The 14,424-nt window shown below is 37.8% G+C and overlaps 1 protein-coding gene across 5 annotated transcripts in view; it reads left to right on the forward strand.

The window, feature by feature from the left end:
• The window catches only part of RAB27A (RAB27A, member RAS oncogene family), a 68,473-nt gene extending 58,298 nt beyond the window's left edge, over positions 1-10,175 (forward strand). For all 5 annotated transcript variants that reach the window (XM_019732314.2, XM_019732318.2, XM_019732315.2 and 2 more), the window contains one exon: positions 7,897-10,175. In XM_019732314.2, the coding sequence (XP_019587873.1) occupies positions 7,897-8,095 (199 nt within the window). In that variant the 3' untranslated portion in view covers positions 8,096-10,175. The remainder of the gene's footprint in view (positions 1-7,896) is intronic.
• Positions 10,176-14,424: the final 4,249 nt, after the last annotated feature.

Consider the following 14,424-nt stretch of genomic DNA (forward strand, 5'->3'; position numbering starts at 1 on the left):
CCATGGAGAGATGCTGTGCGTAGTTTTCCAGGTAAGTCTGGGGATTGTGGGTGGGATGAAATGGAAGAAGGAAAGACTAGAGACAGGGCGACTGCAGTGATCTGTGAAGTAGGTAGGGGCTGGATTTGTGGAAAAGGACTAAATCAGAGAAAACATGTCAGGTGAGACAGAAGAGGATTTTAAAGGTTTCTCGAGTCTAGCTCATCAGGAACGGGCCCAGTCCCCATCAACTATGCTGGCTGACTCTGGCAAGGATTTGTAATAGGACGTGGAGGTTTTCTCTCATGGGTGGTTTTGACAAATACTCCTCTCTGGGTCTCACCTCTGAGCTTCTGACATAATTGGGCTGGAGTGGTTTAATCAGGCAAGGTTCACTTGAATAAAGGGATTTGTTACAGGGATCTGACCATATGCACTTGTGGGAGCTGGTTAAGCAGTGTCTGTAAGGTGTTGTTTTGAGTCTGATACCGAAGCTTGAAGTCCACAGTGTAGGCAGTCAGGAAGGGAAGATGAATTTAAACTGGGAGAGAGCAAGAAGCCAGCCAGGTCCCATAATGACGGACTGAAGTCTGGTCAATCACTGCTGCCTCTGACCTGGACTGTGTGGGTGTCCAAAGCAGCCCAGGCCCTTCTCACACAGCTGCACACACACACCTGGCCCAGGAGTTGGAGAAGCTGGAGGAGGATCTAGGGGAGAGTGGAGCAGGTACAGGTCTGGTTGCTGATTTATGCCAACAAGTTGAGTCAGCAGATAAATGGCAACGTATGAGAGCTACAGAATGGCTGTTGCTTCATGTCTCCCCTCCAAGTCTCCCCCCAAATCTGTCTTGAGGTCTGTCCTAACTGGAAAGGGAATTCTGGGAAATGTTGTTTAACCTACCCAACTTGACATGTTTACAAAGCCACCACAGATGGGGACCTGGTCATTGGCATCTTTTAAAAGTTCTGCACATGATTTTTCATGCTCAGTGGTTGAGAACCACTGACAGGCGATTCTGAGGTGGAGGCTGACAAAGCTCCACCGACGATTCCGATATGCCCCCCTCTCCTTTGAGGAGGGACTCCTGTTATCTAGTGGGAGGGATCAAATACCACGGAGAAGACTGAAGTGGTGAAGCTGGGAGCTGTGTTGCAAGGCAGGAGGAAGTAAGTGATGAAGCAATGGAAACCATGGACATAGACCATGCTTTTGAGAAGTGTGTTAGTAAAGGCCAGAAAAATAGGGCAGCCAGTGGGGTTAGCTAATCCCCCTAGTATTGCGGGGGAGTCAGGATTAACTTCTTCCTTCTCTGGGCTTCTTCAGTCCTTTGCTTGTTTCCTGTTTCGGTTCTCAGGATTCTACGTCCTGCCTGGTATCAGTGAGCCGGCCATCGCCTTCTGACTATATGGGGAATCTGGGGATACAGGGATTGTCCTTCATCTGTGCTTAGACCACAGGCCTGGGGAGTATTTTATAGAGAAAAACTCAATGTAAAGTTTCTGGATGGAGTTAAAATGAAGGGATTAGCAGATGAGGTAATTGAAACTATTGGAGAAGAATGGAAAGGGATGGAAAGAGAATTTCTTTAGGATTTAAGAAGTATAAAATATAGTCCTGCGGCCTGTTTGGCAGTCTCATTGGAAAATATGATGGAGCAGTTTGGTTCACTACATATCACAAATTTGATGTACAAGTTTAATGATTATTTTTACAGAAATCTTTTTTTCATTCTCAATAATAACATTTTCATTGGTTGCACATGCACTAAAGGACTATGTTGGTCAGTTTATTTATGTGCTCATAGTCAGCAAACAGTATGGTTTGTGGCATATCTTCATATCATTGTATGCTGCCTCATACATTTGCGTTACTATCTTCAATTCATAAAAACGGATCGTTGATTCACAAGTGATTCTCTGAAATATACATACATTCTGAGAAGGAAAGCCTATCTCAGAAGAACTTTGCAAACCTAATAAAGAACATGTTATAGTGTAAATATGGAACATGAATCTGTGTGTGCTGGGACAAGTAAGTCTGAGGATGAGGAATTCGTGCAGTAGCCCGAATGGAAAGGGTGAATTGGATGCATGACACAATATCAGCAAATTTATTTTTAGTGGACTAAGAATCCATTTACCCCTAATTCCCTATAATTTTTTTTTTTTTTGCTATAAAACTTGGTTAAATTGTAACATGATGTTCTTAGGTCACTTCCTAATACAACAAAGTGATTTATCAGTAAACCAATTAAGTTTTTTCCAGAACAAGTGCAAACTCATGCTTTTTCAGTATGTTATATTGAATAATATTGTCAATGAAGTTAGAGAAGAGAACAAAACAGAGGTTTGTTCACATTTGTAGTCCTGTCAGTCAAAATTGTTATAGTTCACACTGCTGCTGAAACACGTTAAAAAATAGCTACAAAGTCAGTGACAAAGAAATGAGAAGGGAAAGCAGAACGCAGCATCACCCACATCCCTCTTTTAGATCTCACGCTTTAGAGTGTGTCAGAATCACCTGGATGCTGGCTCCCACAGTTTCTGGTTCAGGAGGTCTGGGGTAGAGCCCCCCAAATTACATTTCTAACTGATTTCCAGACGCTGCTACTGCTGGTAGTTGAGAACAACTCTTTGAGAACCACCGATGCAGATGCCAATTTACAAAAAGGTGTGCGTGCTGGCAGATGTTTTCTTTGATAGTACGGCTGGAAATAGTCTATGCACAGAATATGAAGCAGTTGTCTCCTTGTGCCGTGCATGGGTGCTCAGTGACTTATTGGAAAACCCATGCTGAAGGGAAAAAGCATTTGTTTTTCTCACACAGTTAATTGCATCAGCTGCGATACAGACTGGGAAAGGGACTCTGCAGACAAGGACCTTACTCCTTGAGTAAAAATGGCTGCACCTAAGTTCCTTCCCACACTCTGCTTTATTTACAGAGGATAGCTGATATTCGTTATAAGCCTTTTGTTCTTGATGCAGAGCTGAGGGAACTAGAGAAAATTATGAATACAGTGAAAGCATATGTATTTCATGTGCTGTGCAAAGAAATGGGCAACAAATTTTTTTTAAAATTGAGATGTAATTGACATATAATTGTATTAATTTTAGTTGTACAACATAATGATTTGATATGTGTAAATATTATGAAATGATTACCAAAATAAGTTTAGTTAACATCCATCCTTACATGTAGCTACAATTTATTTTTTCTTGTGATGAGAACTTTGAAGGTTTACTCTCCTGGGGGCAACAAATCTAAGGCAACTTTATTCCCACTGAAGGCTCTTGGGTGTTGATCAGGAAGGTGATCAAGAGTTTCTGGAATGAAGGATGAGTTAAAAAACATTTATTTACAACATTAATAATATGAGAACAGACCATTTCTGGAATTTCAAGTGGCTTAGCTCAGCAGAATGCTCAGTACCTATCTGAACTAGATGAAATGTGGAATGAATTGCTTGATTTCTAATAGTACGGTGCTTTGCAGACTTGATGACATCCTTACTTTATTTGAGAAATAAATTAATGATGTATCATTGGACATGTTTTAAAACCACACACATGGGATCCAACTAAATGTACAACACTGATTTTCAGAGCTCCACACAACTCTGTAGAGAATTCAGATTTCATTTGGCACAATCTCCCAGGACATAGTCCATACACCAGCCCTTTCCTGTTAGGGCTTGTTCATTTAGCATCCAACAGACTATGAAAAGTAGTGAGATTCATTTCGTAGTTTGGTGAAAAATTTCTTTATGATTTCTGGATCCACATGTGACAAAATCATCAAATACTGTACTTTAGCTTTCATTCCTGGCAACCTCTAACTGGAATCTAGGATCATCTAGAAAAGAAACCAGCTGGCTAGGAATCCTGATTTATGGCAAGAGCTACTTATGTGGATATCTTAGTGAGAAACTGCACATGACAACGCCCCTCATTGATTTGAAGCTGTTTGTCATTTCGCTAATTTAATTTTTTATTTTAAAATTTGAGATTAATCTATTTTTTAAAAGCACGCCTGATTGGTGTTCTGCATGTTCCAAATGGCCATTAAGTGGTCATTTACAGACTGATAACATCATTAGCTGCACAGGATTTTTTTCAAAGGTTTTTTGGCTGTATTGCTCCCTGGTGATGCCACATTAGCGCCACCGTGTGGAAAGAAGGAGCACTCCCATTCTTTCGATGGTTGAAAAGGGGACAGTTAATCCTCTTGAATTTAAACTACGATTACTAAACTTTTACCTCGTATATTTTAGGAAAAGCAGAATGTTGTTTTTAGAGAAGATAAAAACCCCATTAGATTAACTTTCATGGAGCGCTTTCTGGACTTATGCTAAGCCCTTTTACATGTATCATCTCATTTCCTCCTTACCACAACCTCATGAACCACTGTTACCCTTCTTTACAGATATAGAGAAGTGTTCAGATAAAGGAGCCTAAATGTCTTCTGAAAGAGAACATCAAGAAGCTACAGACATAAAAATATTACTAACTCCACGCAGTAGGCATCCTGTGCCCTTGAGATGAGCTGAACGGTCCAATTTTCAACTGTGAACACGAGGCACATTTCTGTCTCCAGGGCGTCATTTGTTTAATGGAAGGAAAGTCTTGCTTTAGGCTCTTCTCTGTGGATTTCATCTAGTTGGCTTTCTGTCTGGCAGCTCCAAAGTCTGAGAGTGGAGAGGAGTGAACGCTAGCATTTGTCTATTCCTGTAGAAAGAAAGCTTGCATTGTCTCAATTGCTCTGAATACTCTGAATATTTAGTTTAGAAATTTTAAGGTTGTTAACCTGACTTCTGGTCACATGACCAGTAGGTTCACAAAGGGCAGGAAAATATATTTTTAGTCGAAGGACAGAAATTTGTTACTTGAATTTGGAGCTATAAATCTAAACTACAGTGTGTTAATGTTGTACCTCTTTTAATATGAGGGATTTAAAAATTTACAATTTAACTCATATGCCCTGAAATTCTACCAATTCAATATTTCCTCAAGTTTTAGTAAACATTAGATAATAGCTCATATCTCTGCCAGAGGCGCCAGTCATTTATACCTTAGCATTAATCAGTAAAGTAAGATCCGTTTTGCTCTCAACATTTAGTGCTGATAATTTGGGGGAATGAGGGGTTTGATGAGGAGTGAAGGGAGGCAAATGCTTTGGAGCATGAAACACTTTGCTGGAACAGGTCTGAGTGAGCCATCCCTGAAGCAGGGAGGCATGGTCCCAGGTACCAGAATTTAGGGCAACATTGTAGATTAGCTACATTGTGGATTAAATCAAAGTTAGTGGGCTAGTCTGGGACTTTAATGTTTATATTGTTGCCAAGGTCTCTTGGAGCTATGCCTTTCCATGGTTCAGTGACATTGTTTTTATGTGTTCTGAGTTTTAAACAACAAAATTGCAAATTTTTGCAACCTAACCTATTGCTGTGCTAGAAGTAAGAAATGCTTATCAATGACACATTTGTCAAAAATGATACATTTCCTATGTGTCAGATTCCAGTCTAAGTACTTTCAATGTTAACTCATTCAATCCTTATAAGAAGATACTGATATTATTTGTCTAGATTTACAGATGAAGTAGCTGAGACATGGAGGTTACACAGTGGTAAGAAGTTGTACTAAAAGTTAAATCTAGAAAGCCCGGCTCTAGAAGTGATGTCTCTTAACCGTTGTCCATATTGTAATTTTCATGCATAGGTTTTATAGATTTAAAAAGTATTTTCAACTATTTTTTCTCATTTATGCCTTAAAAATTACTGTGAGGTAAGTTTCAGGAGCTGAGAGGAAAGAAACTATGGAAAGTAGAAATAGCTTAATGGAAATTCAGTTGAGGAATTCAATGAAGCAGAGGACTAGAGTTGAGAAGATATTTATAATTGACTTTGAGGAAATTTAAAAAATTAGACATATATTATTATGAGTAGTATTTACACGTTTACTGTTCAACTACTTTTTAAAAATAATATTTTCAATTTCAGCTCATTATTCCTGGCGGGAGGGATGAGTTTTTCAGTTGCTTATCCATGAAACAATATATTTCTAAATGGTGATAGAATGATCAAGCCTTCTCCTTACATAAAAGAAATGTTCTGTAGACATTAATTGATTCTTCATGGGAATAATTGAGAAAAAGCATGATGAAGAAAATGAGTATTTAAGGTTTGAGAATTCTGAATCCAAAATTTAATTCTTGTGACAATGGCGACATTGCAAACTGTCCCTGGGACTTAGCTCTATAACATCATAGGTACTTGATAAGTAAATATTTATTGAGTCCCTACAGAGGATGCCCTCTTCACAAGTTGATAATCAAATACTACATGTGACCAGGGGAGTGGAAAAGATGCATTATCTTCATTTTGTGAATAAAGCGACAGATAACGAGGGAAGAAAAGACTGACAGTAACTAACATGGCAGACAGGAAGGGGGTTTAAAAACCACTAAGACCATGTAATTCACCTATCAGATCCTTCTCTGATTAAGATATTTTGGAGTTAGCCTATGAAGAGCTAGCCACGTGTCTATGGTAGAATCACTGGAGTAACTATGTCTTGCAGAACTCACAAATGGGTAGATAAATGCTCATATGAAATCATTGTTCCTCAAGCAGTTTTTAAAAGCTATTCTAAAACAGGAGAGAATTGCAGAGGTCCAGTTGCAGCTCCCATAGGAAGTGTGCAGATAATAAGACATCTTGAGGAATCACAATGAAGAAATAGTCTTCCATTCCTACACATGGACACACTACTGTGCTTCTTAGTGACATAAGAAGCAGAACAGTTCTGAAAAGGTCTGTAAAAGCACTGAGACGGTTTTAAAACTCTGTAAAAGCTCTCATGCGGAAGCTGCTTCTAGCCAGGAAATAATACAAGAGTAACTGAAATTGTAATCACAGTCATTGAGGTAGTGTTAACATGCTATGTGAACACAGGAAAACAAAGACACTCTTTAAGACAAGTAATGGGAGGATTTTACCCTATGAAGGTAAGAAGTACTTTACTGAATTCAATTGCAGGACTCCCTGAGATGCTCAAACAATTTTCTTTGGAGTTTTTATATCTGGGAGCATTTTGGTCAGTTGCCTTCTTAAGTGGTGGAAATGAAATCAACAGTTTGAGGAAATACAATTTTATCACTATTTTCGTGGCTTTATTAAAAAGCAGGAAGAATTTGACAGTTAATTAATCCAGTTGTAAAGACTAATTCAAATGTATGAAGGGTGGCCACTGCAAGAAGAGTGATATCTTAAAATGATGTGAAAAGCAGCCTTATAGTTTTGAAAAAATACATCTTTGGATAACAAAACAAACATACTTAAGGTTGATGTCCTTGAGGAACTCTGAGATGCAGTAGATTTCGGAATGTCTCCAAGTGAGTGGTGCAGGAATATTGCTTGGAGTTGATAAGCAGCAAAGCGTTTGACAAACACAGCCAGTGACCACTGATTTCTTTTTAATGTCAGCCTTTTTTTTTTTTTTTTCCCATGTGCATTAAGTAAAAGGGATTTATTTGTTTTGGAAATCCTCATATGATATATTTAAGTTTGGAACCAATAGAGCTTATGGTTAAATTGGTTACACTGGAATCAAACAGCTGTGGATTCAAATACCAGCTCTGTTCCTCTCTAGCATTATGAAATCGGGCAAGTTACTTAATCTTTTTGAGCCACAATTGTCTGTGAAATGGGAATGAAAATTTCCAGAAGTTTTACAGCTCTATTAGGAATGCAGTGTCAATTATTTTATTGTCTTTTTTCACTTTTTAACGTACCCTGGGGTGGTAAAATGCTTTTTTTGTCTTGTATATTTGTTCTCTCTTTTCTAAGTTGAATTGTCAAGGGCAAAGGTCCCTGTCCTTTCCCTCCGCAAGTCCTTATCCGAGTTGCCTCTGTCTTCCAGAATCCCCTACTTTGAAACTAGTGCTGCCAATGGGACAAACATAAGCGAAGCAATTGAGATGCTCCTGGATCTGATAATGAAGCGAATGGAACGGTGTGTGGACAAGTCCTGGATCCCTGAAGGAGTGGTGCGATCCAATGGTCACACCTCTACAGATCAGCTAAGCAAAGCAAAAGAGAAGGGGACATGTGGCTGTTGAAAAGTCAAGTGAGCTGCACAATAATTCAGGTGGCCATGCCTGTAACATTCTCAATGGGTGATACATGGCACAGAGAGAGATTAATGGGCATTGTGTACAAACTGCTGCTCACCATCCCAATTAGACCTATCAACGAAGCATCCAGTTTTAAAGTTCATTTGCTGCAGCTTTGTAAATATTTCTTTAAGATTTAGCCTGAGAGTTAAGAGAAATGTTACACATAGCCAAAAGTGCCTTATAAAACCTTAGCCCATGGCGGTAAATCATCTAGGGATTCAGGATTTTATAGCCCGAGAAGAGTGATTTTTTATGAAGAATGACAGGAGATACTATCACCTGCCTTAACATAGATAGGTCCAGTGTCTCACATTCAAGATCTTAGATGCAGTTATAAAACTGTCAGTCTTTAATTCAAAATTAAAAATCCTGCTTGTAGTAGATGACCTTGTAAAAGGCCATCTAAACCACTTGAATATTAAACAAGAATAGACACAAACATCAGCCCAATGTCCTCAAGTATTCATTTATGGATGCCTTCTCTTTAAAATGAATAGTGGACACATTATGGCCATATCTATAGACCATGATTAAACTGGATTGACCAATTATATACTCACTGTGACTCTTGTTGGTAGGAAAGGGATTGGGGGTGAGGGTAGGGATGGCGTAATGTAGCATGAGCAACTGAAGTGGGGCTTCTGGCTCCCTGCTGTATTGCCACTGCTCTGAAAGTTTGATCGAAGGGTCAGGGAACTAGATTTTTATGGCTTTAGTTCACTGTGATCTGTGCATTTATACTTGGCCTACTTGCTGGCCATATCTGAACATAGCTGGTGCTTATGCTGAAGTTATTTGTAGTAAATAAATATTTAGCTTCTTTTTCTTTCTATTTATAACATTGGTCTGGCATCCTTAGACTGCGGTTTCAATTAGCATGTGGACTAATCTCTCTTCACCATCTGTATCATTGATATTTGCAACTTGTGTTATTTCTACAGTGGTGGAATTGAAGGAATTAGTTTTTAATTATGTAAAATGTCTGTTTGCTAGTTGGTGGGAGATAGATGTTTGTATTTAAGCAGTCACATTTGTACTTTAGCTCAATACAAGAAAAATGAAGTATTCTATAACCTGTATTTTTCATTGAGACCATGGGCATTTGCTGTTCTTGCTGGGTCTTGCCAAGGTCATGTATTCTTGACCAAAGTGTCTTCATACCAAATGAAAGGTGGTTTTAAAATATGGCTCATCGTTGTTTATTGAGGTCAAAGGGGGAAATTCTTGTTTATTTAAGTGGTTTAAATAGATTAAATTTTCCAAAGAGCTTAATGGCTGTTTAGGAAGAAATCATTATAATTTAAATAAAGAATACAAATATTAATAAATGTATTTTATGGTGGCAAATGTTTGGCAGAGCTGTAATTAGAAAAATACAACTATGACGGAGAGTAATTGCTTTTACATGATTATTTTCAAATGGTTTTTTATTGAGCCTGTTTTTTTGCCACTGCCCTCCACAACTCCCTTAAAAAAATTTAGCTGTGGTTTCTAGCCTTGAAACAAGACTTCTTTTAAATACTAAAGAAGTCATTGAATCCTATTCACTTGAACTGTATATTTTTGTGAGGAAAAGATTCAGACATTTCAAGGGCAGAGTCATAATTACAAGAAGTGCCTTCTAAAGTTGCCATAAGACTTCAGTGGAGTAAATCATAATTTTACAGCTACATATCAGGGAACATTTTATATGGTCTATTCGTGTAGTGAAAAAGAAGACAATATTTGTATGTTTTAGTTTTTCAAGAACCAAATAAGCAATTAGCTGCAGATTCCATTGGTCTTAAAGGTAATATACAATTAAACGTGTATACATGATATAGTGTATATACAAGAACCATCTTTAATTATTGAAATGAATAATGTGTATTCTCTTTGGAATCCTTTGTTTAATTTTATTACTGAAGTACCATATTTTTGTGCATCAATGTGTTTTTCTATTTACAAGCCTGTGTAAAAGTAAAACGTACCTTCAGTGAACTGTGTGCCAATTAAGCTTATAATAAAATAGTGGTCTAGTCAAGTTTGTATGTGCACGTTACTTCATTTCCCATCACAATAATATTCCGAACCAGAGGTCATAATACTAAAGGAAACAAAATTCAGGGACACAAATTCCATCAGGTCCTTGATGAGGGCCCAGCCAAGACAACATATTCTGGAGAAAGTAATTCAAATATGTTATCGTCAAACATTTGTGGAGAACCTACAGTGTGGAAAGTGTTGTACTAGCCAATCTCAGATGAACAAGATAAGGATGGTGAGGCTTGAACAAAGATCGAGACTGAGAGATGGACGCAAGAGACACTGGGAAAGGTATAGTAATTGGATGAAGAAGGACTATGTAGGGAGACAGACTCCGACCTTATTTCCTACCAGTGTCCCCCTCACTCACTCACTTTGAAGGCACACTGGCCTTATTGGAGCTCTCAGGAATATTAGCTGGTCCCTCTGTCTGGAATGCTAGTTTTCCATGCAACTGCATGGCTCTCTCTCCCATCCTTTAAAGTTGTTCAAATGTCACCTTGTCCAAAAGGACTTTACTGCCCACCTTATATAAAATAGTAGTTGCTCCCCCTCATGGCCCCAACCAGATTGTTACTTCCTGACCTGTTATCCTGCTTTGTTTTTGTACATGTCACTCATCACTACTTGACATATTTCTGTGTTTGTCTCCATTCACTAAAATATAAGCTCCAATATTGTTTTGCCACTACCCAGAAAAATGCCTGGTACACAATATGTAGGTACTCAAATGGATATCAGTTGACTGAATAAAATACTTAAGAGGCAGCAGGATCAAGAGAAAGTTTTCAAAATAGGAGTCACTATTACTGTTCAAAGACAAAGGTGTAGAATCTTAAAATTAAAAAGATTTCAAAAATGCTTTGAAAGATTCACATATAATAAATCCATGTTGGTTTATTAGGAGACATTAGGAAATCTGAGAAGTACATTCTGATCTTTCGAAGTTGATGTCAAGATAGTTAATAGTTTATTGAAGAAATGTTCAATACTGAATATTTTGCTTGGCATTTTTATAAATGGGAAATCTCTATATGGCATTTCCAGGTCTTCTATTTTTGGCAATATGGGTGACTATATAACTGAGAAACCCTCCTTCTATAAAACACATAATGCTGGATAAAATATAATGAACATATTCTTAAAATGTACTGTTGACCTCTCAAGAAAGTAAGGAAAATAAGACTACCCCTCTCCCCCACAACACAGACAAGAAAGTAAGAGAAATACCCTAAGACCCTTTCCCCCCACAACACAGACAACAACAGCAGCAACAGAAGGAACTTAAAACAACCTGCTACTGAGTGTGGTTTGTTTTGGTTTGGTTTTGACAGTAATCAAGGTGCTTGGTTTCAATGGCTACATACCATTAGGAGAGAAAGCCTTGGATCTGTGGAGGTAGGGCATTAGAATGAAGAGTCCCCTACCTCCAAACACACAAAAAGCATGGGCTCAGTCTCTCTTAGTTTCCCCTGAGAATTTATAATCCTAAGTCTGTTTTTTCACAGGTTCAAGGTTCAAGGTTACACTTTTTTTTTGGAGGGGAATGTCTAAGCCAAGAAATTGACAAAAAATTAACATAAAAAAAAGTGATTTGCAGTTGGTGATACCTCTGGATTACTTGGTAGAAGCAAAGCAAAATCTTTTCAGAGGGAACATCTTCACCCAGACCTTATAGGATTCTTATAGAAAACATCCTACTAAGCATAAACTCACAGTTTAAAATGACAACCCATTCTTTCCCCAACCACTCAGACCCAACAGTGAGCAAGGGCCAATAAACCAAAAACAGTGAGATTTAGCATTTAAGAACTTCAAGTAATATACTTATCAAATGGAGACCATAAAGTAAAAATGTTTAAAATAATTACAAACATAAAAGGAATTGAAACATCTGGGAGAAAAAGACATTATTAAAGATATAAGACTGGTTTGAATTTAAAAAAATGACGGCCATTTAAAAATATAGCCATTGATATTCAAAACTTAATGGTCAGAAGTTAAATGAGAAGTTTGACAGAGTTGAAGAGAGAATTGGTGAACCAGAGACTAGGCCAGAGGAAATAACACAGAATTCAGCAGAAAGAGATACAGAGTTAGCATGAGAGGTTAAGAAATACAGAGGAAAGGTAAAAGCTCCAACTTACAAAGCATGACAATTAAGTTTGTGAACTCATCCTAGAAAAGGTGCTACATACCTTATTGCTGAATGTGTTTTGAAGTACTCCCCTTGGGAAGCTATGCACTGACTCCAGCACCTAGTCCACCTTTCAAAGCAATTTTGGTACTTTTTTTGGAATGGCCATCAGAACTGTCGTCATATTACCCTTGATGTCCTGAATGTCATCAAAATGTCTTCCTTTTAATATTTCCTTTACCTTTGGGTAAAGAAGGAAATCATTGGGGCCAGATCAGTTAAGTAGGGAGGGTGTTCCAATACAATTATTTGTTTACTGGCTAAAAACTCCCTTGCAGACAGTACCTTGTGAGCTGGTACATTGTCATGACGCAAGAGCCATGAATTATTGGTGAAAAGTTCAGGTGGTCTAACTTTTTCATGCAGCCTTTCTAGCACTTCCGAACAGTAAACTTGGTTAACTGTTTGTTCAGTTGGTACAAATTCATAATGAATAATCTCTCTGATATCAAAAAAGGTTAGCAACATCATTGCAACAAATTCATGAACTTAATTGTCAAACCTCGTATGTCTAATAGGAATTCTAGAAGGAGAAATTAGAGAAAATGAAGAGACAATATTTGAAAAGGAAATAGCTGAGAATTTTTTAGTAATCACAAGAGATATACAGCTTCAGATTCAGGAATCATAATTCTCAAGCAGGATAAATGAAAAGTAGTATTTCCAAGATTTCAGTTCAATTTGTTGGATGTGGAACACGTTTTTTTTCTCCTTTCTCTTGTATTCTATTATAATAATTGAAAAGAAACAAAATTCTAAGACTACCTACTCACCCATTTAACCTAAAGTGACACTGGGTATGCTCATAGGCTAAAGGGAACAAAGTCTCAGATAAAGCCTTAGAGCACGGGATTAAAACATGGACAAGGGATGTAGACACTGATATGGAAGGTAAGAGGGTGAAACTGGATACATACAAATAAAACACGTCTGCAAGGAAAGACACTATAAGCAAAGTTTAAAATATCAGTAAATTAGGACATCATTTCTAAATGTCAGCAAAGGGCTAACCTCTTAGAATGTAAAGTGCTATTCAAAATCAACAACACAATAGAAAACTGTAAAGGGTATAAACAGGGAATTCAGAGAAAATATTTGAAATAGATTTTAAATATTTGGAAAGATTCTTAACCTCATTCATAATTAAATGTCAAGTTAAAATAATAATGAACAAAAACCCCTCAGATTGGCAAAAACACCTTTGATAAGGAGATGGTGAAAAGGCAGGCATCTTTTTGATTGTTGAATGTTAATTGGTAAAACTTTTGGAAAGCATTTAGTATTATTTCCCAAATTTTTAAAATGTACATATCCTCTGATCCAGCAGTTCTATATAAACTTTCTTTGGGAAAAAACAGTCCATCAGTATAGACGGTTATTATGCCTAAAGACAAATGTTTATCCATAGGCAGCCAATTAAAATACCTTTATACAATTGCATATATATAACTATGAAAAAGAATGTTATGTATTCATTGATAATAAAATCGGTATTGAATGCTTATTTGTGAGCCAGGAGCTGTTCTACTAGGTACTGGGGATATAACTGTAAACAAAACTGGCAAAAATCTGCCCCGATGGAACTCATATTTCAATGAGGGGAGACAGAAAAGAGCAGAAAAGGGTGACTAGCATGCTTGTTAGTGTTATAAAGAGGGAGTAGAGACACGCATACACACGTATGTTTGGCTATGCACAGAAAAGTCTCTGGTAGGTAATAAAAGGAACTGATTGCTTCTGGGAGGGAATACTGGAGGTCTGGGGAAGGAACCTTTCCCTTGAACAAAATTTTTGTTTTGCAACGTGCATATCAATTGAAAGGAGAGAGGAGTAAAGGTGGAGAACACCACAAGTCTTTAAAATATTTCTGGTGAAATCCACCGAGCCTCGGAGACTCAACTGCTTGGAGACGCCAGGCAAGTCGGCTTGGGACGGGAATCAAGCGCGTCTGGGGAGGGGTGTGTAGAAATGAGATCCTAGAGACAACCCAAAGTGTGGAAAGCTCTCTGGGGGCAAAGTACAAACTAAAGACACGACACGCGTATATAAG

The sequence above is a fragment of the Rhinolophus sinicus genome, linkage group LG03, assembly GCF_036562045.2.
Source record: "Rhinolophus sinicus isolate RSC01 linkage group LG03, ASM3656204v1, whole genome shotgun sequence".
Lineage (NCBI taxonomy): Eukaryota > Metazoa > Chordata > Mammalia > Chiroptera > Rhinolophidae > Rhinolophus > Rhinolophus sinicus.